The sequence below is a fragment of the Chroicocephalus ridibundus genome, chromosome 1, assembly GCF_963924245.1.
Source record: "Chroicocephalus ridibundus chromosome 1, bChrRid1.1, whole genome shotgun sequence".
Lineage (NCBI taxonomy): Eukaryota > Metazoa > Chordata > Aves > Charadriiformes > Laridae > Chroicocephalus > Chroicocephalus ridibundus.
The window spans coordinates 145,286,443-145,313,509 of record NC_086284.1 but is presented as its reverse complement, the minus strand read 5'-3'; the positions used below and the strand labels follow the sequence as shown (position 1 = coordinate 145,313,509).

The 27,067-nt window shown below is 48.2% G+C and overlaps 1 protein-coding gene across 3 annotated transcripts; it reads right to left on the bottom strand.

The window, feature by feature from the left end:
- Positions 1–2,259: 2,259 nt before the first annotated feature.
- On the bottom strand, positions 2,260–23,223 carry LOC134525711 (lactosylceramide 4-alpha-galactosyltransferase-like). 3 transcript variants are annotated; one of them, XM_063356836.1, is made up of 3 exons: positions 23,186–23,223; positions 9,663–10,544; positions 2,260–3,404 (listed from the first exon to the last, which is right to left on the bottom strand). In XM_063356836.1, exons 2-3 carry the CDS (start codon positions 10,509–10,511, stop codon positions 2,268–2,270), a joined length of 1,986 nt encoding a protein of 661 aa, XP_063212906.1. In that variant the 5' UTR covers positions 10,512–10,544; positions 23,186–23,223; the 3' UTR covers positions 2,260–2,267. The 3 variants fall into 3 exon arrangements, with proteins under 3 accessions (XP_063212906.1, XP_063212922.1, XP_063212913.1); XM_063356852.1 differs by lacking the exons at positions 9,663–10,544; positions 23,186–23,223 and adding an exon at positions 6,746–7,118; XM_063356843.1 differs by lacking the exons at positions 9,663–10,544; positions 23,186–23,223 and adding an exon at positions 6,459–6,884.
- Positions 23,224–27,067: the final 3,844 nt, after the last annotated feature.

Genomic DNA, 27,067 nt, shown 5'->3' with positions numbered 1-27,067 from the left:
CTTTTTATTCTCAGGCACTTCCTACAAACAGCACCAGTCTGAGGCCCTCGGGTCTCCTCCTCCTCAGAAAAACCTTCCAAGTTGCTCTCATGGCTTCCTGTGCCCCTGCATCTTCTACAACTCCCTCCCCCTATGAACCTGATTCCCCATACAGCCCAGCTGGCACAGGTTTGCTGACCACAAGCAGAAGCACTGCTTTTTCATTTTTCCCTCTTGAAAAAAGAATCACCAGTTGCACAGCCAGACCCTTCAATCTAACAGCCACCTCATACAGAGGTTATACTTGGATTCTTTTACAGCCCAAGGAGAAGTTTCCTTCCATTGTGTTTCTCTGTAGATGAAAAACCAATGTAAAGATGGTGGAGGGTTTATCGTGTTGCCTACTAATACCACCAATCAGCTGCACAGCTTGCTGTGATGGAGTAGCATGGGCAGCAAGCTGCTGAATGCAGGAAAGAAAGAAGCAGATGGAAGCAGCACCTAGTGGGAAGGCTTTGTGTCTAGTACAGGGAAGGGGAGCTGGGTGATGCAGCTGTGCTGTGAACTTAATTAAGAAACTCACCTGGCTGAAATGATTAGCCTAGCCACAATGTGTTTTCTATTCACTTGCTTCTGAAGGGAATCTTTTAAGCAAGAAATATTCCCACTGGTTATGCCCTCCGGGGTTCCATCAATTGTACAATAAAACACAAGGATATTTCTGAGAGGGGCTTCTTAGGTTGAAAAAACAAGTGGTTGTTAAAAGAAGAAAAAAATCCCTGCATCTAGAAAGCCACCAGCTGGTTCTGCTTACATTCACCACTGAGATGCATCCATGTGCTGATGTTAGTCCTACTAGGCTGGCAACACATTTGGGAGTGGAGTTGCCCACATGTATAGCTGGTAAAGTGCAGTGGGATTTCTATGCAGTGAAGAAACAGCAAGTGCAGAGTAATGGCAGAGAAAAAGGAATTCAGACATACATCAAGGTATCATACCATTACTGACTGAACAGTTTTCCACATCAGAACGATGCCAAATCACCGTATAAAGATGTCGGTATTTCACTATAGTGCTGCTGGTATCCAGTCTGAAGTGAGAGTTACAAGAAACGCGTGACAAGCTGCACATCTGAGCATGCTGCATCTTTGCGCAGCGTGGTCTTTCCCAGGCTAATCCTAGCCTTTGATGGAAATACTTCTATGCAAGAACCCTTCCATATCAAGCAAATACAGAAGATTAAGAAAAGGTGTACAACCACACTCCAGACAAAGACGACAGGATCATTTCTCAGAATTCACATACAAGTACCTACCAGAGTGAATGATTTCGTCATAAAATGCGTGACTCTGGATGCGAGGAAAAAGGGTTGGTGTAAGTTAAACTTGAGTTGCATTACTAAGGGTTGCTTATTATCTTACTGTCACATATAACAGCTAGAGGGAAATAAACCCCAAGGAAATACCCTCTAATCACTGGCAGCCTACCAACTGTTTTACCAGCAGTGCTATCTTGAACATGTTACTCAGGTGTGTTGCAGACAAGGACACTTCTACTTCCACGCGGTGATGCTGCAGGAGAGTATTGTTCTCAATACCTGTCGCATTTTGCCACGCTGGTAAAAGAACTGCTTTTGGCTATTTCTTTTCCTGAAGGGGAGCAGAAAAGTGGGTCTATCGCTGTGGAATGCAAAACAGTAGGAAAGATCATTTGAAACAAAGTACCTTTGGAAAACAAGAAAAACACTGAGCCATGCAGGGATTTAAAATGTTTTCTGTTTCTTAAAGCAATTTTCAGATACTCCCAGTCCCTCCCAAAACTTCGCCAGCTGTAAGAATCTTCACCACTCAGGGAATTTGGTCCTAAGTGCCGATAAACCGTGGCCTATAGCAGTGGCTGGCACTTATTTACACGCTTAGAAACGTTACAGAGAGCAAGGTAAGGGTTTCTACAGCTGCTGAAACTACAGGAGAGGCCTTTCGGGCCTGATACACAGGAGGAGCAATTGAGAGAACAGCAACAGAGGAGCAACTGATAGGCACCGATGAACAAGTTCACCCTGCCCTGCAGCATCAAGGGCTACTGAAGGACAACAAGAGAGGCCAAAAGCAGGTTCTGGTGTACATTTGAAGCACGTGGGATCCGAGGCAGATTTCGGAAATGGTACAAAATCACTGAGCCATCAGCCAGAATACCTGCTCCTAGGCCAGAAATCAAGTCTGTGGAAGGTGAAAGGCACTCAGTTTCCCTCAGGTCGGGGAACTTCCCTGCAGCCAAGGGCCCCCAGGTCACATTGCAGGCCTTGACTGCTCTTCAGAGTCCTCCTTCATCTTCGCATATGTGGCAGGGCAGAACTGAGAATACAGCTGAGCCAGCAAAGCCTGGGATGTGATCTCTAGCCTTGTCCCGTGGCTCAGTTTGTTCCACACGTGCACCGCGTAGGTGTTCTTAAGGAGCTTGTGAAGCTCTGAGGAGCTGATTGTTTCAAATAACTTCTTCCAGTCCTCCCAGCGAATAGGATAAACGGCTTCTGGGGAAAGAGCACGCACCCCTTTGCAGCTCATGTTGTTCTGGATATTCTTGATGGAGCACCACTTCTTGAAGACACGCGTTAAGAGCTGTGGGCCCTGGTGCGCCCAGATCCAGCCATTGTAGTTATCCACAAAGTCCTGCATGCAAAGCTCCATGAACTCATGCTTGGGTGTAAAGGACAGAAAGGCCCCGTTCAGTACATTCTGGTCCTCGATACCAAGGGCATTGGTGAGGTTCTTTAAGTTCTTAAGCACAATGAAGTCTGTGTCCAGGTAGATGCCACCAAATTTCCACATGATGGTAATTCTGCAGGCGTCAGACAGGACAGGTAAGAAATACGGTTCCTTCTGGTGCTCAGACTGCAGGTACCACTTTGCCAGAGGTGTCCCTGAGAAAAGCTCTGGTAAGTCTAGGGGCCGGATTTCCACGTTGGGGAAGCATCTCAGCAATGAGAATGCCCAGTGGTTGGGTAAGGAGGCGTTCCCATTTGCCAAACCTTTCATGAGCACCATGACCCTTGTCCCAGGGTGCATCCTGGCCGCTGACTCCACAGAGCATGTGAACAGGTAACTTGGGTTAATTCGCTCAGAGGTCTCCACAAAAAACACATCCCCTGAGGAATGAGGGGGCCCACCAGCAATGGTGTGGGGAGAAGGCGGCAAAAACTGTTCACACCTGCTTTGTGTAGGCAAGCTGTAGAGCTGGCCCTCAGCGTCCTCCCCAGTTCTCCAGTGGAACATGACAGAGGCAAAGAACACAAAAGAAATGGTGAGGATAAACAGAGCCCTGAACCTATGGGTCAGCACCGCCGTGGTCAGTTTTGGCAGGCAGCTGGACATCCTGGGCAGTCTCGCTCCCGTCAGAGCCTGCTCTCTCAAGACAACCGTCGTGATCTGAAGGGGAGGAAAGAAGAAAAGGACACTGAGAGGCAAGGCAGCAGACCATGAGCCTTGGGACAGTGCCACGGCAAAGCAGAACCCTCCTTCCTCCACCTCAGGGAGCAGGCTTAAATTATGCCTGTTGGTCACTTCTGAAACAGTCTCGTGGCTTCTCTGTATAGTCACAGGGCCTTCAGGTCAACGCACAACTCAGGGGGAAGCAGAAAGGATGAATGTGGCACTTCTCCTGCCTCCCTCTGCCCAATCTCCAAATCCAAATCCCCAGGCTCCAGAACAGAGAGCTTCATGAAACACCAAAAGCTTTAATCTGAAACCAAACGGACAGGGAACAGGACAGAGAACGCAGCTGGCACAATGCCATTTGTCATTCACCCCTGGTAACAGCGACTGGGTCACATACTAAACTCTCCACGTAGACAGAAAACAACTTGTCAGCCACAAAACAACTTGTCAGCCACAATGGGAGGTTTCCAAATGCAACAGCACAGAGCCACCACTCTCCACCAGGCACTGGGGCTTGGTGAACAGAGGAGAGGCAGCCGATACACAAAGCATCAGCTCTAGATTGCCAGAACGTTTTCGTCTCCTGCAGAGAAATGCATGTGCTCTGGGTGTTATAGGCAGTGAAAAAAACCCACTCTGCTTTCTACATACCTATTTCCCCCTGCATCCACACCACAGCCTGTAGAATCCTGTAAATCATTTTTAGCTTGGTAAGCAGTAGAAGAGAAATCAGGGACACACTTGAGGGGACAGAGTTCTTTCTTCCACGTAACTGACACAGGAAATCTGGCTCTCTACCTTCCTCTGAAACTGCCAGTCCCACTCACAGAAACTGCAAATGCTACTCACCTGTCCCTGTTTTCAAGGCACCACAGAAGTCACTGCTCAGGTGGACAAGCTTTTTCAAGACGTTAGTGTCTTTGAGAGTGCCTGTAACTCTGTGGTCTGGCACTTCCTTTTTGTGAAAAGGTAAAGGTGGAGCCTAAACGCATGGCAATAACATGCAAATCAGGGAGGATGTGACACCATACATTCAGCTAATACATTGGCTGAAAGAAGGGTCATGCAGCTGACGGGTCATAGGGCTGTGCTGTGAAGAACCCATCTAATCAGGAATGAAACAGGAAAAAAAGGAAAAAAAAACAAAGAAGGAAACTGACACCCCATTATCACTACACTTTAAGCTTTATACTGCGGCAGGAAGCTAGTTGCTGTTTTCTACTCCTTTGCTAAGAATTCCCAGTGCTCACGCTGCTTGGGTGGCTGCCACGAGAACTGAGCTGAGAGTTTCATAGACCTGCCTCCTCCCACCCCAAGACTGCAGTTCTGAATGCTCCTTTGAACACTCTTTCAACCAATTAATTTCCTCATCCATTTGGCAATACTCCTCTTATGCCAGATACTTCATTGAATTACTTTGCCAAATTCAGGCGTCCCTCATTTTATGGCAGAGTTCCCCCTTATCCCCGTGCTTGATGGCAGCTGGCCTTCCCTTACAGAAGACATGTTGATGCGTTCATAAAATACCATACAGCCACTAAGTTTAGGGTTTAGCGCAGTTTCTACTCAGTTGCCTGCAACAAATGTCACGCCTATTGCTCTGTAGCTTCCCAGACCCCTCTCCCCTCCACAAATCCTTCCAAGCACAGCAGCACCACAGATGGACTCACAAGATACCAATGTTGAGGAAGCTCTTTGGAAAGCACCTTAAGCTATTCCCAGCCCTTTCATCCATCCATGGAGCTACCCAGGCCTCAGGTCGGGCCCCATCTACTCACAGAATCACAGAAGGGCTGGGGTTGGAAGGCACCTCTGCAGATCATTTGACCAATGGCCCTGCTCAAAGCAGAGTCACCTAGAGCAGGTTACTAAGGCCAGTGTCCTTGCGGCTTTTGACCTTGTCTGAGGACAGAGACTTCACAACATCTCTGGGAAACCTGTTCCAGTGTTTCACCACCCTCATTGTAAAGAACGTCTTTGTTATATCTACCGTGCTGCAGTTTAAAACCATCAGCCCTCATCCTATTGCTGCAAGCCCTTGCAAATACTCCCTCCTCAGCTTTCTTGTAGGCCCCCTTTAAGTACTGAAAGGCCACAATAAGGTGTCACAAGAACCTTCTCTTCTCCAGGCTGAACAACCCCAACTCTCTCAGCCTGTCCTCATAGCAGAGGTGTTCCAGCGCTCTGATCATCCTCATGGCTCTCCTCTGGACCCACTCAAACAGGTCCATGTCCATCTTGTGCTGAGGGCTCCAGAGCTGGACACACTACTCCGGGTGGGGTCTGACAAGAGCAGAGTAGAGGGGGAGAATCACCTCCCTTGACCTGCTGGCCACACTTCTTTTGACACAGCACCGGATATGATTGGCTTTCCAAGCTGCAAGCGCACATTGTCACCTCATGTCCAGCTTTTCTTCCACCAATATCCCCAAGTTCAACTTGGCAGGACTACTCTCAATACATTCATCCGCCAGCTTGTATTGATTCCGGTGGTTGCCCCGAGCCAAGTGCAGGACCCTGCACTTGGCCTTGTTGAACCTCATGAGGTTCACACAGGCTACTTCTAGAGCCTGTCAAGGTCCCTCTGGATGGCATCCTGTCCCTCAGGTGTGTCAACCACACCACTCAGCTTGGTGTCATCTGCAAACTTGCTGAGGGTGCACTCCATCCCCCTCGATGTCATTGATGAAGATGGTGAAGAGCACTGGTCCCAGTACGGACCCCTGAGGGACAGCACTTGTCACTGATCTCCATCTGGACATCAAGCCATTGACCACTACCCTCTGGATGCAACCATCCAACCAATTCCTCAGCCACCAAACAGTCCACCCATCAAATCCATCTCTCTCCAACTTAGAGAGCAGGATGTTGTGGGCGACTGTGTCAAAGGCCTTACAGACATCCAGATAGATGACATCCATAGCTCTTCCCTTGTCCACTGATGTAGTCACTTCATCATAGAAGGCCACTAGGTTTTTCAGCCAGGACTTGCCCTTGGTGAAGCTATGCTGGCTGTCTCAAATCACCTCCCTGTCCTCCATGTACCTTAGGAGGATCTGTTCCGTGATCTTCCCAGGCACAGAGGTGAGGCTGGCAGGCCGGTTGTTCCTGGGGTCCTCCTTTCTACCCTTTTTAAAAATGGGTGCAATGTGTCCCTTTTTCCAGTCACCAGGGACTTCACCTGACTCCCATGACTTCTCAAATATCATGGAGGGTGGCTTGGCAACTATATCAGCCAGTTCCCTCAGGACTCTGGGGTGCATCTCATCAGGTCCCATAGACTTGTGTATGTTCAGGTTCCTCAGGTGGTCACAAACCTTGTCTGCACTTACAGTGGGAGGGTCTTTGTCTCCCAGGTCCCCGTCTCGCAGTTCTTCAACTCGGGAGGTGTGAGGAGAGAGGTTGCCAGTGAAGACCGAGGCAAAAAAGTTATTGAGTATCTCAGCTTTCTCCTCATCTGTTGGTACCAGTTTGCCATTCTTGCTTATGGGGGTGGTGTGGGGTGGTACACTTTTCTTTGAGTTTCCTTTTCTGGTTGTGAAGAAACAAGAAGAAGAACAACAGGGGGGAAAAGAGCCCTCCAGAGCATTACTACTTACTGCGCATCTCAGACTCCGCCAACACAAGTACTCCTGGCATAGCAGAGCTCTCACCCAGCACAGAAAATAATCATCATTCAGTCTCTTCCCAGGAGACCAGGTCCAGGATTACCATACAGATCCTTCCTTACTCCTCTTCTGTTGTACTGTCCAATACTACATCTCCAACCCACACCCCTGGCTTCTGTCCTTGATCTACTGCATGCCTGTGTACCAGCTAACCTTCACGAGCTCAAGGACAAAGGAGACAGGGCAAGAAACAGCTAAGTGTCTTTTCACCACTTCCCATCATCCTTGACTGCATATCAGCAATGAAGAAAGCACAGACAACTATTTTACATCTCAAGGGAAAACTGTTTCCCTGGCTCTTGACTGAAGGAGTCACAATAAAACTCTGCACACTGGAACCCACCAGTCATTTCACAGCCTCTCAAAATGCTCCCCTGGACTCCAGAGTCTTTAGATAAGGCTCTGAAAGGCAGGTGGGAAAATGAATGACTTAAGCACAAGCTTTCCACTTTTACATCTACAAGAGCACAGGCACTGTCTACTAAGGGAGGCTGTAGCCCTTCACCTGGGGAAAAAGCAATGCAATTTCTCATGGAGTTTCCTATTCGATAACATCCAGACCTTCAGAGTGAGACTAAAATCAGATAGACTGCAGGTCATGAATGATGGGGTGATACCTGGTTGGGTAACAAATCAGTACCATACACTGTGCTTTGCTCTGTTCTCTCCGCTCAAGTCCCAAAGATAGCATGTAGTCATGGTCCATAGAGCCTTCTTTCCACGTGTGCTTATGCTCAACACTTATCAAAAAAGGCACTTTCCTAGAGTAAGCAGTGGTACATCAAGCCAGATATTCACTGCAGTGGGTTCGAAACACTCCTATAATCAGTTCGTGGTATTGCCACAGTACCGTCCCCTGTTATGCCTTTATGATCACCAACTACCATTTTACCATCTCTGGTAGGGGTTCCTAGCTCACCAAGATTTCTGTTGTTTAGCCCAAAGGGCCCAAAACAGAAGAAACCAGTAGGAGGAGAAACCATGCCTCACTGACTGCACACTAGGCCAGGGCTGACAATTTTGTGACTGCTTCTAAAGAAAGCAGTGAAAAAAACCCACACAATAATGACAAAGTAGGGAGTGAAAACCCCATTTATACAACTTAGCATGTTGAAGAGTGCTTATACAGCCAGGAAGATCCACTGTTTCCCCATAAAATCTTTGTTCTTAAAGATGTTCAGTGTTGGGAGAGCTGCAGACATTCAAAATTCTGAATGCATCCAGAATACACCAGAAGAAGAGTAAAGCTTTCCACTGCCCTCCTCAAGACCTCCCAGGAGAGATTTGTACTCCTGGACAGTGAATTGCAGGAGTACTCCAGGCCACTTGAAGAGGTCCACCATAAATGACTCATAAATGGACTTGAATTCAGACAGTACAGGTTCCCTAACAAGCTCTCTGTAACCTTGGAAATGTCATGCCTTTCCTTCCGTAGCCGTCCAAGTCCTGAAAGATCTGGTGCATCTTAGATGCAGTTATGGACACTTGGTCACAGAGACAAACTCAGTGTAAAAGATAGTTCAGCTCTCCTGCATCAGGTGCAATTTAAGCTGTGATTTGGATGAGCTCTCCTGCTCATTGCAGGGTGTTAATTTGCCACTACTGTAAAATAAAACATTGCTGCACAAGAGATCCTTCTAAATGATGAGCTGGCCTCAGATTCTCATATTCTGATTCACATGAAATTTCTACATCCTTACATCTGTGACGTTGAACAGAGACTGCAGCATCCTGCTTCCCTGCTCAAACCAAACATGAAAAAGTCTTCTCCACCAAAGGCTTCAGAAGAGAAGGGAATGAAAAGAAAAAGAAGTTGATTTAGCCCTTCCTTTCTTTTCTGTTTTCCTCTACATTTTTATTAGGACACCTCCTCTAGCATATCCTTAACTTTCTCCTCAGTTCCTGTTCTTTGCTCTCCCATCTTATTATTGCTTTAAGGACTGCACTTCAGAAGTCCTGAGAATCAGGCAGTGAGATATTCATTTCTACAAAGACCTCTTCCAGGTTTACAGCCACAGAAAAAGGCCTTATTCCTCTGAAAGGCTGACAGAGGCTGCCACAAGTGGCCCAGAACTTGCTCCCTCCTGAGATTTCTCTACCTGACCAAGCAGAGCAGAAGAAAGGTCCTGCAGAGAAACAAAATGTCGCTGGTAGGCAGTTAAAGTCAAGACAAAGAGCCACACAGGCATCAGCTGAAGCTACGGATTTCACCTACACCCCACAAATGGCTTTTACCCTCAACCCCCACCACCTCACTTCAAAAGAAGGTTGATTTGTTATGGAACAGCTGGAGAGTTGTGGGCTCCCAGTTAATCTCTCTTAGCTGACCCTTGAGTCACTGATGTTCAGAGTCCTTCTTCATAATATCGTATATGGCAGGGCAGAACTGAGAATACAGCTGAGCCAGCAAAGCCTGGGATGTGATCTCTAGTCTTGTCCCTTGGCTCTTCTTGTTCCATACGTGCACTGCATAGGTGTTATTAAGGAGATTGTGAAGCTCTGAGGAGCTGACCACTTCAAAGTATTTCTTCCAGTCCTGCCACCGAATGGGATAAAAAGCCTCACGGGGCAGAGCACTCACTCCTTTGCAGCTCGTACTGTTCCTAAGACTCCTGATGGAGCACCACTTCTTGAAGACACGCGTTAAGAGCTGTGGGCCCTGATGTCCCCAGATCCAGCTGTTGTAGTTATCCACAAAGTCCTGCATGCAAAGCTCCATGAACTCATGCTTGGGTGTAAAGGACAGAAAGGCCCCGTTCAGTACATCCTGAGACTGGAGACCAAGGGCATTGGTGAGGTTCTTTAAGTTCTTAAGCACAATGAAGTCTGTGTCCAGGTAGATGCCACCAAATTTCCACATGATGGTAATTCTGCAGGCGTCAGACAGGACAGGTAAGAAATACGGTTCCCAGCGCTGCTGAGCCTGCAGGTACCACTTTGCCAGAGGCGTCCCTGAGAAAAGCTCTGGTAAGTCTAGGGGACGGATTTCCACGTTGGGGAAGCATCTCAGCAACGAGAATGCCCAGTGGTTGGGTAAGGAGGCATTCCCATTTGCCAAACCTTTCATGAGCACCACGACCCTTGTCCCAGGGTGCGTCCTGGCCGCTGACTCCACAGAGCATGTGAACAGGTAACTTGGGTTAATTTGCTCAGAGGTCTCCACAAAAAACACATCCCCTGGGGAATGAGGGGGCCCACCAGCAATGGTGCGGGGAGGAGAAGGCACAGAGTAAGCACAGCGGATTTGAACAGGCAAGCTGCAGACCTGGCCCCTGCCCTTAGGGTCCTCCACGATTCTCCAGTACAACATGATGGAGGCAAGGGACACAAACTTAAAGGCGAGGATAAACAGAGCCCTGAGCTTGTGGCTCATCACCACCCTGGTCAGTTTTGGCAGGCAGTTGGGCATCCTGAGCACTCTTGCTCCCATCAAAGCCTGCTCTCCCAAGACAACCGTTGTGATCTGAAGAGAAAGAAAGAAGAAAAAAGACATTGGCAAGGAAGGCAACAGACCACGAGCCTCAGGATAGTACTATAGGAGAGGCGCATGCTGAACTCTCCTTTATGCTGGCATGCTTGAATTACACCTTTAGGTCATCTTTAAAAAAGCATCCTGGCTTCTCCATGCTGCCACAGTGCCCACAGGACCCCATCAGAAATCACAGCCCATGTTCAGGTTGTGATGTTATATGACAGAGCTCATCTGCACACACAGAAAAAGCTCGGAGGCACAATGGCAGGAGGGGAAGCCCAAATACACCCTGCAGGGCTACTCCCAGGCCTATCACAGGGTCCATTAGCCCATCAAAGGTCCAACTGCCCAAACCTAGAGGAGCACAGGTGCACAGTGTCAGGCAGGATTCCAGATCAAGGACTCCGGAAGAATCAGCACCCTGCATGGGCCCCTCCCAGGGCTGTCCCAGTGTCCAGGCATGAAACCCACCACAAGAGTCACCAGAATCAGCTCTCCAGATCACCTTTCAGACTAAGGGAGTCACTGCCTAGGGGTGGGACATATTATGGGGTGCAGGGGAAGAACAGCCTGAAATTGCACAGGACTTACTATGAGATATTTAGCAAAGGAACCAAAGGCATGGCAAGGGAGGGGTTTAGGTGATTTTGGGAGGAACAAGAGTGGAAAAATAGAGGTGTAAGGGGATTACAAGGGCCAAACGCAGGTAAATAGCTTGCTGGTCAATACACTTGTCTGGCCATGACCTGCACCTGATCAGCAGAGTCTCTCCTGTCTTCTTATTAAATTTCTTTCTGACTCCTTTCTGGGAGAGGGCTTTCAATTCTGTGCGCACATGTGCATATCAGGGTGTGAATGTAGCAACTGGGGTCAGACCACAGGTCAGAGGTGCGTGTCCGTGGTGCCAGCAACTGGAGTGACTGTGGGTGCACAACTGTGCAATGGCTAGCAAAGATCAAGTGGACCAGCCTGTGAGTATGCAAAGCAGCCTGGGAGCCAAGAGCATGAGTGGGTCCCTAAAGCCAGGTCTGGATGTGAGAGCACCTGTATGTCCGTAAGAGCGAGAGTACAGGGGCATCGACTATGGGACATGGAAAGTCCTGACCAGCTGTGTGTGCATGTTTGACCATTGGTACCAGCAGCTGGAGTAGGACTGCAGCCTTGGGGACTTGTATGTCCAGGTGCCAGCAACTGGGGAGACTGAGAACTAGGGGCAACTACTGGGCTGAGTGTCTAAGCCCAGCTGCTCAAGCGATTCACCTTGTACATGTATATTCTCACTTGCGGACTTCCATCCTGTCCAGCCAGAGAGGGGAGCAGGATGAGGCTGTTGATGTTGCCTACATTCATACAGGTGCTCTAAGTGTCTGCTTGTGATCTGTGTGGCCAGTCATGTATATGTACATATATGTGTAAAGTATACGTGTGCTTTGTCTGCGTGTGCCTGCTGAATACATCTTCAGTCTCACTACTGCCTGGACATGTCTCACCTCACCAGGAGAGCAGCAGTCTCACCTCTCTCAGGCTGTTGGATCTAGTATGATATATTGTCCTCTAGCAACGATTACTCTTCTTCAAAAACAAAACCTCTCCCTTACTGACCCTTACTTCCCTGGATCCCTACTGTGCTTGCCACTTGTAAGGAAATACAGCATTTATTTCATTTTATCTTCATCAGTCCATTATTTTCAAATCAGACATGTACAAGAATAATCCTTGGTACTAGGATTTTAGATTCTCTTTTGTCCTCCAGTTTGCTACCATACTAATGATCCTGACACCCAACAGTGAGTGGGACAGCTGCTTCTGAGGTGTTTCGTTTCCCCAGAGGAGAACCACCTACCTAAAACCAAGAACTCATCTAAAACCCCAGTGCTATCATCTATTCCTGTCAAGAGGTGTCAGCTCCCATATTCACAGAATGGTATTTGTTTCCCTTCCATTTATTCCTCAATAACCATCCTGTATCCCATATTTGCTACAAAGCTCCACAACATAGTAGTGTTTACTATGTTCCTTCACACGGCACCTCTGTTCTTGATCATGCTCTTTTATATTTAAGCTGCTAGACTTAGAGTACTTAACGCTTTCTTTCACGAAAAATAAATAAAATAAAAATCATATTTTCCCTTCTTTCACCATTTAAAACTAGACTTTATGAAAGAGAATTGAACATTACAACTGTTAAGCCTTCAGTACAGCAATCATCTTTAAAAGACACATTCTCCTCTTTTCCCACCTATTCCACCCACAGAGCCAGACCCTCTCTAGCACTACACCCAAGTGTAGGGGGACACCTATATCCCAACCAGGCAGTTGAGCTGGGATGCACAGTGCTATTTCTGCTTTTACAAGCTTAGTGTGACTGTCCTTGCCGGCCTCCAAGTTCACATCTCTGAAGTCCAAAGTGTGTATTTAACCATAAAGAGATAATGTTGCAGCAGCTGGAAAAGTCGAGCTGAGTTTATCTCCTAGAAAGTCCCACAGTTTTTTACATTCTAAAATAAGGTGTATCAATGCATAGTTTAATTGAAGGGCGTTGTCATCAATGGGCCAATGCCTTTCTCAAAGACTGCATAGTCAAAGTGGCGCCAGGCTCTTAATAAAGAAAAAAACAGTAAGGTTTCACAATGAATATAGTCTTTAAAGAAAAACAAAAACCTGTCTGAAAGATGCAAAACATTTTAGCGTCTTCTCTTCTTTAATCCCTGTTTCCCTTTTGGTAAAAGTTTGCATAATTTAAAAGAAATAAAATGAATACACTCCAACAGTCAAAACAGAAGTTTTGTGGGACAAACCAAACGTGCAGAATGTAATAGAGAACTACGTTATGCCTGCTACAGATAGCTATGGGTTAGCTTAATAACAGAACAGAATTTTCCATTTCAGAATAATCATTCTTCAGCTGAAAAAAAAGAAAAATCTCCGCTGAGATTTTTTTATCTCTCAATTTATTTCCCCCATGGGAACAAAAGTCTTATCATCCTATGATTTTTCAACACATCTTCTCTCAGAGAGGCCGCTCTGGAGTATTTCTACTCTACCTGTAGAAAATGACACATCATTTGGCCAATAGCACCAGGCATTGGTATGCCTGGGAACGGCCCCATCACAGTGAGCTGCACTTCCCCTGCGTGCCCTCTACTTTCCTTGAGCCTCTAAGAGGGTAACACACACTTTCTTTCCATATGCAAGAAATGGCAAGACCCAGCCATCTCCCCTCCTTCTGTTCTCTCCCTTTTCTCTCTATCACTCCACTCATATTTGGAAGGAAGAAGAGCGAGGTAGTGAGATTTTTTTTTTAACAACATTACACGTCGAGTACGCGGTAGAGTTACTGATAGGCTAGTAGCACCGCACCAGCAAAGAGTTTGGGTGTGAGGGAAGAGAGATAGCTATGCAACTCCACCCCACAGAAAAAGCACATCAATGGCAAATGTTTACTCCAGCTTTGCCCCACAATAAATCTTTTACAGCCTGAATGTAAGGGTTTGCAAATAAACCCACATCTGTTCTATGGCTTTTGCCTGCACAACTTGTTCAAAGATCATCAGTCGTGAATGCCTGCAACTGTCTGATCCTGGCCCTTCTCTAGAAAGCTGTACTTGGGAAAACGCACTAACGCAGTGATATAGGGGTATGCCAGTTTCACACATGGAGAGGGGAAACTCTACCCAGATTAGCTCCACATGGGGTTTGTACTGTTTGGCCACGTCATTGCTAAACCACATGACATCCCAGCATAATGAATATACTGCCATAGGCAAAACATTCTTGACTTGGGGAATTTCACTTAATTGAATTTATTACAAATTAGCATAAACTTTCAATTACTGATTCACATACTGAGAAATAAGTAAATAAATACTTTGGGAAGCACCTTTCCTCCTCTTTACCCAGGCTCATCTGCAGTCCAACACCTGTCCTCCCCGCTTCCTAGTCTCAACTTCCCTTGTTTTCACTGTGGGTTATACTCAGTTTGTCCCAATTCCTTTGATGAGGCAACAGGAGGCAGAGGAGGCTATGGGTCAGTGCGTAACAGTTTCTTTTGGCTGATCCTTGCATCTCACTTTTGCCCCACTGGTCTTTGCTTCTTACTGCTCCTCCGCTCCAGCATGGGTCCTCCACAGCCTGCAGTCCCTTGGTGTGTACCTGCCATGGCACAATTTCTCCATGAGCCACAGTGCCTCAGGGGTGTCCCTGTCCCAGTGTGGGTCCTCCACAAGCTGCAGATTCTCAGGGGTATCCTGTCCCAGCATGGGTTGCAGTACCTCAAGGGTATCTCCTCCAGCACAGAGCACCTCCTTCCAAGAGAGCATCTCAAGCCAAGAACCCAACAATGTACCCTTCCACGTCTCTAGACACGTCTCTTCACATATCTCCTCACATCTCCTTTTGCATGTCCTCTTGTATCTCCTCTCACTTCTCCTCCTGTATCTCACATCTTTACTTTCGTGTCTCCTTTTACTTGTCCTCACACATCTTTTTGTGCCTCCTGCCCCATGTTACCTTTTCATGTCCTTTTTTGTGACTCCTCATGTCTCCTTTTCTGCGTCCTCACATGTGTCCACCCATGTTTGTCCTTATGTGTGCCCTTCTGTGTCTCCTTTCTGTGACTCCTGTCCCTAGCAGCTGCCACCTTTTCTTAAATATGTTTGAGCAGAGGCACCGTGTGCTGCTCTGACCGGTTACAGTTTTGGTGTGCAATGGGCTGTTTTCATCTGTTTTGGAGTTGGCTGGAACCAGCCCAGGACAGCTCATGGACCCCTTCCACACAGGTCAGGTCAAGTGCTGGTTTTATATGCTTTGTTAACTATGCTCCCTAATACTGAGTCCAGGATGTTTTCCCAGATCAACATTACAAAAGATACAGAGTCTTTTTGCTGCTGCTTCACAGAGAAGGTCAAATCTACAATTCCATTCCTCTTTGCCAATAGGTTTTAGCCCTTGCTTTTGTTTTTCTTTTTGTTTTTCTTGGAAAGACATGAAAAGTTTTTTTGAGGAGTGCACCTATAGCTTTTCCTCTAAAAGCCACTGGAAACATAAGTCATAAGAAAATACACAAAATGTTAAAATCTCAAACTAGTATCAGAAGAGAATTGTCAAGGTAGACTTTTAAGCAAAATTTGGTGCACTACAATTAAATATATTAAGTTTAATATATAAATATATTAAGTTTGAATCTAGAGCTAAGAGAATTCAGAATAACCAGTAGGCATAATTCCCATCAAATACATTTGGCATTAAGGCACCTTAAGTGCCAAAAGAAAAAAACAAAGAAAAAAAAAAAAGCTGATGAAAGTTTACTTAAATCAGTTCCCAGTTACTGTGTTTCAGAGCACAGATATGCATTTCCTTCCTTTCAAGCACAATGGAAAATTAAAGCTTGCAAAGCTTTCATCAAGAATAAATTAGGAAAAAAACAGACCTACAGACTACGCGCATTGTCAAAGCAAAGTGTGCAGCGTTTTTCAGCCCAAAGACCATACACAACACTGCTCTGCACTGTCCTGTCAGCTTTCACCCCTTTGCTCTTTTAAGTTTAGCATGTTTGCCAAGAACAGTGCTGCGGAGAGTTATGGTCAAGAGTGGTCTCTAGAAATACTTGGCATAAGGCAGCCTGCAGCGGAAAGGTGGACAACGGGTTCATGTTTGGAGCCGTGCTTTTAATTTCAGCCCCCATGCTACAGATCGTACGGAAGCAGATGCAGGTCAGTTTGTATGAAGCCATTCACAGAATCACAGAATGGTAGTGTTGGAAAGGACCTCTGGAGATCATCTAGTCCAACCCCCCTGCCAGAGCAGGTTCCCCTAGAGCAGGTTGCACAGGAACGCATCCAGGCGGGTTTGGAATGTCTCCAGAGACGGAGACTCCACCACCTCTCTGGGCAGCCTGTGCCAGTGCTCTGCGACCTTCAAAGGAAAGAAGTTCCTCCTCATGTTTAGGTGGAACTTCCTATGCTCAAGTTTGTGCCCATTACCTCTTGTCCTGTCCCCGGGCACCACTGAAAAGAGCCTGGCCCCATCCTCCTGACACCCACCCTTTAAGTATTTATACGTGTTAAGATCCCCCCTCAGTCGTCTTTTTTCCAGACTGAAGAGACCCAAAACCCTCAGCCTTTCTTCATAAGAGAGGTGTTCCAATCCCCTAGTCATCTTCGTAGCCCTTTGCTGCACCCTCTCCAGCAGTTCCCTGTCCTTCTTGAACTGGGGAGCCCACAACTGAACACAGTACTCCAGATGCAGCCTCACCAAGGCAGAGTAGAGGGGGAGGATGACCTCCCTTGACCTGCTGGCCACACTCCTCTTGATGCGCCCCAGGATGCCATTGGCCTTCTTGGGCACAAGGGCACATTGTTGGCTCATGGTCATCCTGTTGTCCACCAGGACTCCCAGGTGTCTTTCCACAGAGCTGCTCTCCAGCAGGTCAGCCCCCAACCTGTACTGGTGCATGGGGTTATTCCTCCCCAGGTGCAGCACCCTACAGTTGCCCTTATTGAATTTCATAAGGTGACAAGTGATATGGAGAAGGCTGAGATTCTCAATGACTTCTTTTACTCAGTCTTCACTGGCAAGGGCTCCAGCCACACTCCCAGAGTCACAGAAGATAATGGCAGGGGGTGGACAGAACTGCCCATTGTAAGTGAAGATCAGGTTCTAGACCATCTGATGAACCTGAAAGTGCACAAGTCCATGGGACCCGATGGGATACATCCATGGGTACTGAGGGAACTGGCAGATGAGGTTGCTAAACCGCTCTCTGTTATATTCCAAAAGTCATGTCAGTCTGGTGAAGTCCCCACTGACTGGAAAAGGGGAAACATAATCCCCGTTTTCAAAAAGGGAAAGAAGGATGAACGAGGGAACTATAGGCCAGTTAGTCTCACCTCCGTGCCTGATAAGATTATGGAGCAGATCCTCCTGGAGGCACTGCTGAGGCAGAAGAATAACGAAGAGGTGATTGGGTACAATCAACATGGCTTCACAAAGGGCAAATCATGCCTGACAAACAGGGTCACAACATCAATAGACAAGGGGAGAGCAACTGACGTCATTTACCTGGACCTGAGCAAAGCCTTTGACACTGTCCCGCATGACATCCTGGTCTCCAAGCTGATAAAATATGGGTTTGATGGACTGACAATTCAGTGGACAAAGAACTGGCTTGATAGCCACACCCAAAGAGTGGCTGTCAATGGGTCCATGTCCAAGCGGAGGCCAGTGACAAGTGGAGTCCCTCAAGGATCAGTACTGGGACCAGTCTTGTATAACATCTTCGTCAGCGACACGGACAGTGGCATAGAGTGCACCCTCAGCAAGTCTGCTGAAGACACCAAGCTGTGTGGAGCGGCTGACACGCTGGAGGGAAGGGATGCCATCCAGAGGGACCTTGACAGGCTGGTGAGGTGGGCCTATGCCAACCTCATGAAGTTCAACAAGACCAAGTGCAAGGTCCTGCATGTGGGTCAGGGCAATCCCAAGCACCGATATAGTCTGGGCAGTGACTGGCTTGAGAGCAGCCCTGAAGGAAAGGACTTGGGGGTGCTGGTGGACGAGAGGCTCAACATGAGCCATCAGTGTGCACTAGCAGCCCAGAAAGCCAATCGTATCATGGGCTGCATCAGGAGAAGCGTGGCCAGCAGGTCAAGGGAGGTGATTCTCCCCCTCTACTCCACTCTCGTGAGACCCCACCTGGAGTACTGCATACAATTCTGGAGCCCCTACTACAAGAAAGATATGGACGTGCTGGAACGTGTCCAGAGAAGGGCCACGAGGATGATCAGAGGGCTGGAGCACCTCTCCTGTGAGGACAGACTGAGGGATTTGGGGTTGTTCAGTCTGGAGAAAAGAAGGCTCCGAGGAGACCTTATAGTGGCCTACCAGTATCTTAAGGGGGCCTACAAGAAAGCTGGTGAGGGACTTTTTAGGATGTCGGGTAATGGTAGGACTAGAGGGAACGTATTAAAACTAGAGATGGGACGATTCAGATTGGACGTTAGGAAGAAGTTCTTCACCATGAGGGTGGTGAGGCACTGGAACAGGTTGCCCAGAGAGGTGGTGGAAGCCCCATCCCTGGAAGTTTTTAAGGCCAGGCTGGATGGGGCTCTGAGCAGCCTGGTCTAGTGGGAGGTGTCCCTGCCCAGGGCAGGGTGGTTGGAACTAGATGATCTTTAAGGTCCCTTCCAACCCTAACAATTCTATGATTCTAAGGTTTCTCTCTGCCCAACTCTCCATGATCACAGCCTAAGGTAGAAACATGGTGACCTTTCCAAAGGGTACACCAGGTAAAGCAGTTAACAAATTTAAAATGCCTTGACTTTTTTGACACAGCCTGAATCTAAGTTAAAGCTTCTTGCTTATTAAGGCTTCCATCAATACTAATACTGTACATATGAAACACCAAGAGATAATGCACTTGATTCTGTTCACTTCTGCACACCCCATGCTAATATGCCATTTGCACTTAGCTAAACCACTGCCTATCCAGATCATACATAACCTCCCTGAAGGAACTCCTTTTAATGCTATTCACACTCCACGTGGCATCCACATAGAGAATTAAGCTACTGGATCAGAGATTTCTAATACTGAAATCATGACTGCCTGCTCAGACAAATACAGGGCTGAAGTGGAAGCAGTCATTTCTGACTTGCAGCTTTCCCAAAGCCTTCCAGAGAGCTCCGCAGGTGTGAGTGGCACCTCTGTGGTGAAGCCACAAAGCTGCAGAGAGGGAGGGAGGGCCCTCTGGCGGACATCTACTCCTCACCCCCCCACACCTCACCCACTCAGGGACAGTTCAGGTTACCCAAAACGCCCCAGGAAGATTAATATTTTTTCTTAACATTATGAAAACCTGACACTAGTCTTTAGACTATTCAAATACAAGACTCCATGTGTCCTTGCAAGGATCTTACATGATCTTGAGGATTTCTTAGTGAAGCTTCATAAGCACAAGTAAAACACTACAGCCTGGTGTCTGCCTGAAGTTTCTATGCCTACTTCATTAATAAAGTGATGACACTTACTCACACCTGACAGACACAACGGCAGAACATACTGTAAAGCCCCAGTGCTAGGTATTGTACAGCTGGCCAGCACTGTAAGCACTCCAGTGACGTTGGAGCTGTAACCTGTCTCCACCCTCAAAAAGACCTGTGGTAACACCCCTCATTTTCTTTTTTTTAGTCTCTGTCCCTCCTTTGCAGTGGGCTATTGCCCCATCATTTCCTCATGGTAGGTGTATCTTCCCCATGTTGCTCTGCTCCACACCTTCCTCCCCATCCTGCTATAGCACTTGAGCCCACCACAGGAGACATCGGGGAGCAGCAGCCACATGGGACAGCTTTGGGAATGAGAGATGGCAACAGCAAGCATCACCAACCAGAAACTCTGAGCTGTGAGACAGGACAGAAGACGGAATTGCTCAGCAGAGGAGAAAGCACTGTACAAGGCAGCCGGGTTGCAGGCAGGGAACTGTGAAGGAGCTGAGGAACATGGAGAGGGCTTTTAAGCTGAGGTTCTTGCCCCTGACATTGCGGCCATGTCTCATGCCTGGACCTGTACTCCATTGATCCAGACCCTGCCCCACAGACTGACCTCACCCTATGGCTGGTCCTCGTGTGGGGCTCCCAGCTGAGCCTGCTGCACCCCAGGGCTGCCCCACTGGGCTCACAGGGGCTGGTGTGGTCAGAAGGGCCTGCCCAGCCTCCTCATTCCCCAGTGCTCCCCGTAGCTCCTCAGTGTATTGCTGGGGTAACACAATATAGTGTCAGGGTGCTGGGCTCCACTGACCTAAGGTCCCTGGGGAATGGAGCGGTGAAGGATTTCGTCCTGGTGGGAGCACCAAGCAACGCAACGAGTGCGGTGGAGCAAGGAAAGATGCCAGAGTCGCTGTGGGGCACAAAGGGGAGCAGGTAGGTTTACAGACAGTCCAGGGTTGATTTTTCCTGACAAAATCAGGAACTCAGCTGCACTACATAGTCAGAATGGCATCTCTCCTTCCCACCCAAAATAGTACAGGAGCATTTTATTTGGCACCCTGGCAGGAGAAGTTTCCCAACATTTTTTTTGTAGAGCTTAGCATTTGGGTCTTCTTTAACTGAAAGGAGCAAGTTTTGTACCTCACAGCTTTTAGCTTTCAAGAAACAGACCACACAAACCCCTCATCAATATTTAAAATAAAAGAGAAGGCAGAATTTGGCTGTGGAAAGCTGCTGGAAAGGACAAACAGACAGAAGGGGCACATGCTAGCTGTAGATCAGCTAGCAAACTGTTAACAGCTCTTTGCCACCAGCAGCTTTCAAATAGTAGTTTCCTATTACTGCGTATTTATAGAAAGCCGTGCAGACTCATTGTATAACAAGGCTGGAAACTGTATATAGAATTTAAGTCTAAACACTATTTTAACCCTCACAGTTCAAGTAAATACTGGCACATAGCTAGAAAAGGAGCGGCTCTTTGGAAGGATGTGCATGTACGAGGAGACTGCAAAAATACGGAAGTTAGAACGATGCCTGGTCAGGAAGTGAGCAAATCCTGTTAATCACCAGTATTACTGCTGCCTACAAGCTTATGCAAGAGCTTCACAGCAGGTCTTGCAAAACAGAGAGAAGGCACGGAAGATGCTATCCTCTGCTACGGGTCAGTCGTATGTGAGCAGGCATCCAGCAGCATTAACAAGTGAAGAGATACAGTGTATCAGAGCATACTAATAATTGAACACTTCAAGCCTAATAGGCCAAGGTATAGTGATTTTTCCTTCCCTTAATCTGGATGACACTTTCTTTATGTCTCTCTGTTTTTAAATTCCAGAGACACGCTGGAGAGGAAAGATGGTCCAACAGCAGACCACTACACACGGATTCAGGGGATTTCCATTTATTTTGCTGCTCCAAAACAGGTTTCTTACAGGCCAAGAAACACGTTACTTAAAACTAAAGCATAAAATCTCACCTTGAAATCATAGTGAAGTTGACATCTAAATTTCTTCAAGGATCTCGGGGCAGGGATGGGGGGGGGTGGGATAGGGGGAGCAGGGAGTTTTTTTCCCCGTCTGTAACACAACCTTCCTCCTGTGAATATGGAAGAGGTACTTTCCTATCTGACAGAGCCACTGCAGATGGAGGCAGCCAATGCCTTGAGAGCCAGCAGAAATCCTGTGAAAAGGAAAATGTGGGGCATAGTGACCAGCTGCTACCTGAACTACACACCTAAAACTAATTCATGGCAGGCAGATTGCTATTTACCCACTATCACCCTCTCTGGCCATCAAGGATGACTGCCATTTTTGTTTTGTCAAATGAGGGGTATGCGAACCACAGAAAGGCCTTCACGTATGATTCCCTAGTCAGTGCTTCCTCCTGCAGAGCCCGTGCTTCGAGACGCTGCTGGAATTGCTACAGGAACCAAAAAAGGGGAAACTGAGCTCTGTAACATTCTCTCCTCTGACTTTCATGGCAACAAAACCCATGAATAATAGTGTAAAAGCATCGGAGCTCAGCAGAAGCTAGAGAGAGTTTCTCCAGGGTTAAGAAACATCCATTCTGTTCTGAGCAACCTCTCATGCATCAGGAAACAACATGTTACGTTAACCAGGATAGTTCATTCTTAGCCAGAGCTTCTAAACACACCTTTCAGCAGCGTTACTAGTTTTAGGTGACTACAGATACAAGAGTTACATATTTTCTTACACCTCTTTCGTAGGGGCTTTCTTCCCCCTCTCACCACAGCAATCATTTCTACAGCTCTATTCCAAGTCTCCATCTTTCTTCCTCAGACCTTATTCCTGCTCATGCCCTAACATTTTTCAGGGCACGTCTGCCTCGGAACATGACGGCCAACTGCACTCTCCCCTGTCACCAGTTCTGCTGTCTTTCCGCCCTCTCACCCAAGCCAGCTCACACCACTGGCAGAGCTGCACACCCAACCCTTTTCTCGTCATCTTCCCACCATGCTGCTGCCATTCACCTGGACCCACAGCTTCAGTCATTCGACTCGTCGTTCTCAAGTGGGACGGAGCCAGTCTGCAGCACAACACAGGCGCTGTACGTGCATCTCCCTTCCCTGTGGTTGCTATATTCATCCACATCTTAACCAGCTCCCTCTGACAGCAATGCCTGCACAGCAGAAACCCGCACGTAGCTGTGTAGGGATCCCAGAGAAGCTCCCTTTCACAAACCTCAGCCAAAATGCCTTGCCACCACCGGGAGGGAGACCCCCCTGCCTGCCCAGACCGTAGGAACTGCTATCTGCAGAGCTCCAACCGGGCACGGCAGCCACACGGAGCCAGCTCGGAGCTGCCCGGGGGTCCTGGCTGAGGGCAGTCCGGCTACCAGGCCACCAACCTCCCCCGGCCTGGCAGCCCTCCCGGCCGCCGCACCCGCGAGGCGTGCGGAGCCGCCATTCCGCTGGCCGGACGGCTCCAACCGACCCGTAAGAGCTGCCCGCAGGGCGGCTGGCGGCCAGCACCGCGGTGGCCGGGGACGCGCTCTGCTCATGGAAAAATACACCTTTCCCCCAGCGGAGAGGGAGGACGAAGCCTCCCAGCCCCGGCTCACCTGCAACCCGGGACCCCGCGTCCCCGTCTCTGCGCCGCCCTCCCCTCCCCGCAGCCCCCCCGCGTCCCGCCTCACCTCCGGGGCCGCCGAGAAGAGCCGTTCCCTCCCGCCACCCCGGGCACCACCGACGGCGCCCGCCCTCCCCCGCCAGTCCCGCCTCCGGACGGGCTCTGGACACCCGCTGCCAGGGCTGCCCCGCCAGATCGGGTCGAGTCGGAGAGACCCAGCAGGGGAACGTACCCGTTATTCGCCGGAGACGCGGGGGCCGAGCGGCGGCGGCGCCGCCCCCGCTCCCCAGAGCGGGCGGCATCGAGAAACGGCGCCTCCCTAGGCAAGGCCGCTGCTGCTTTTGGGGTGGTGCTTTGGGGTTCTTTAGTTCATCATATACCATTTTCAATTGCTGTAAGGCGTTCCCTCCTCCCCCCCCCCCCTCCCTTCATGAATTCCTCCGCTCTACCCCATAGCCGGTCGGCAGTTTGTAAAGCGATCCTCGCAATTTTACCTGTTGTCACGCTGTGATAGATCAAGCGGAGCGCGAGTCACGGTGCCGTGTCAGTGGTCGGTAGTGCATGGTCCCCGGCCGGTGGGGCGGCCGTAGGGGCAGCTGAGAGGGGATTAACCCGACCCCGGTTAGTCACCCGACGGCCCAAAGTGCTGGTAAACCACGGACGGAAGGAGGAACAGGGGAGGGTGGGAGTTACCTACATCGTTTGATGCCAAGGGAGGCGATTGCAAAGCTAACACGAGTCAACAAAGATGTGAAACTGAAAATTTTCGTTAAAAAAAAAAAAAAATAAAATAAGCAGCCCACAGATGAGCTGCTTACACGTCGCAAAGCAAGTTTCATATCTACCCTCAGGCAGGAGGAAGTTTTGCCTAAATTATTCCCAGCAAATGATTGCTTAAGAAGTTCTTAATGAGCATGAATAAAGAAGATAAATTTGGGGTTTCATTTACAAAACACCTTTGACTGCGAGGCTGTTATGGGGTGGAGCAAATTGCATGTGAAGATTTCCAGAGATCTTGAGAAGCAAGTTAGATGATCATCAAGAAGGGTTTAGGAAAATCCTCCCTGGAGCAGGGGTTGGACACAAGCTCTTTTGGGATGCCTTCCAGCCCTGTTTTTTTTACAATTCTGATAATACAGCATGTTACTTATGTGTTACAAAACAGTGTACCCATAAAGAACATTTCCATGACAGAAATGTTGACATTGCTTTAAACAAAAAACCCCACATTTTCCCCACAATTAAGTAATCTGAAACTGGTCCCTCTTTCCCCCCCAGAATAATGTTAAACTATTTCTTTTATAAGAACAGAATCACAGAATGTGTTGGGTTGGAAGGGACCTTTAAAGGTCATCTAGTCCAAACAGGCCTTAATCAAATTGGAAATTAAGATGTATTTCAAGATATTTTTGCCTGCCCCTCTGAGCAGAGCTTTGGTTAATGAGACAGAGTCACCTCCAAAGGCGTCAATGCTCACCCTCCTCAGAATGAGGGTTTGAACCAGATGGCCTCCTGAGGTCCCTTCCCACCTCAGTTTTTCTGCGTTTCTGAGCTGCACGGGCAGCATCCTCAGCAGCCCGTGGCAATGAGCTCAGAAATGTTATTACGCACCCGGTGCCTGAGTGAAAGCAGGCGTCAGGCACAGCGGAAGGCAAGACAGGGTTTGTGAACCTGGGCTGGGTGCATTCAGGGGCAAATGGCTACATCACAGGAGCTGGTAGGGCAAGTGCAGTACCTGCAGCACTGCCATATGCAGGCACCCTGCAGAACGTTAACAAAGTGGGGGAGGAGGATCTGAAGCCTGGAGATCTCTCCAGAAGATTGACATAGCCAGGATTTAGCTACCAGGATTTAGCTACCATGGGGCTGCTAGAGCAGGGATGGTAAAGTCTTAGTCTCTGGATATGGAGATGTATCTAAACATCAGAATTCCAGTCATGCATCTGCCTCTGGGACGTTTTTTCAGTAGTTCCTGAGCTGCCAGCTTACAGTACCATGTGAACTACCACTGGTTTGGATTTGTCTTAAAGTGCTGATGCACAAGTGGCACAGTTGCCCCCATGCTTGAAGCAGGCAATGACCTAGTGAATACCCTAAGGATGCTAGCCAGCCCTGCTTGCGAATCAGAGCACTAGGTTTCAGGGAGCTGAGACAGGCTGTGAGAGGCAAATGACCTATCCTCAGCCACTGTAAAGGGCATAGCACCATGCAATTCATCCTCCAAAGCATCACCTGTGAGCTAATTTCACAGCTGCAAGTCACCTGAGTAACCAGTTTTTAGGTGCTTTCAGTCTGGTTTTGATCTGATGAGCAGTTTCCTGCTTAGTCTGTCAGCCAGTAAGGTAGCTTTGATTTGAACTGAGAGAGGAGAGACATTGGGGTGGGTAGCTATGGCACTACAGGTGGATTCATCCTCATCCCTGCTTTGAAATAAGACAGCAAGCTCCCAGTCAGGGCTGAGCCCTGCTGCTGGAAAGGTCTGTGTATCAGCTGCCAGTGCTGGAAAGAGCTTACGTAAAAATTTTTCCTATGAAAGAGGTGTAATAACTGCACTGGTCTCTTAGACCGGGAAATAAGTAAATGGCTTACTGAAGGTGGGGAGGGAGAAGGGTGTGGTGTGGCTGGCACTAAGTGATTAGATTGTAATGTTCCACTCAGGAGATGGAGGAGGGAGGTCATACGTCCCTTCACAGGGGCAGAGGAAGAACATGCCAGAGGCTTTGGGCCACCTGCATTCAGCACAAGGGGAAGGCGGGCAGCCAGTGGGATCATTAAGCCCTTGCCATATCAGTCTCCTGGGTATTATACATGCTTTACTGCTGTTATACGTACCTTTGCCTTGATGGACAGACCATAGGCTGGTTGTTCGTGGAGCTGAAAGGCCTGAAGTTGTAAATGGTAATAACAGAGGGCATGGTCTTGTCCTTGAGGCTGTTTCTCCCTGCCCGAGGGCTGCCTCCTGCAGGCACCAGGGACATCTGGTGCAGCGCTGCTCCCACCTTTCTGTCCAGTAGCTCCTTGCGGGCTCACCTTGGTGTGTGGCTCATTCCGGGGCGCTGCAGGTGGTGACTTGGTGGTGAGGCTGAAAGACGCCTGCATCTGCTCTCTATCCTCCTGCTTTTCAACATCAGCTGTTGGCTTCGCTCCTGCTGCCTCTTCTGGCTTTGGCTTTAAGCAAACCAGAAGTATTCCCTTCTCATCAGAAGAGCAGATCAAACCCTCTCATGATGCAGCCACCAGGCCTTGTCTGGTCTTCTCCTGATAGGAGCCAGATTGCAGACTGAGACCCTTAAACCAGCTGCCTTTTTTGTGCTAGGGTGCCGAAGGGATGGTATTCCCAGTCAGCCACAATGAGATCGAAATCGGAGAGTGTTCTCGTTGCCAGGTTTTCTTGATCAAATTTCTGTGACAGGAAAGAAGAAGAAAAACAACAGTGAATGGTTTTGCCAGCAGACACTCATCCCTTGAAATGAAATTGCTGAGCCTCTAGCGAGAGACTTCTGTTTTCAAATTAAGTTGACAGATACGGATAAATCCTTTTAGAAGCTTTACCTCAGTGCTGTTAGGATGTTACCATATTTATTGACCAGTATGCACCACGAAGGGATGCACTCTTTTGGGATAAATTGGGATATTTTGTCAATAATCCCAATAAAACAATAATAATTTTATAATAATTATTATAAAATAATAATATATAATAATAATAATAAAAATAAAATAATCCCAATATCCCAATAAAATTGGGATAAATTTTGTCAATAGTCAAGCGCTGTGTCCAATGAGCAGATTAGAAATGAAGAAGTGATAGGAGGGAAACTGGAACAGCACAGTACCTTCATATGGAAAGCAGGATGGCTGCTATGTAATTTAAACCCAAAGGGAGGTGTGCTACCCCAGGCGTTAAGAGCCTTCAGCTGGACGAAAGGCCGGGAGCCATCTGCTTTGC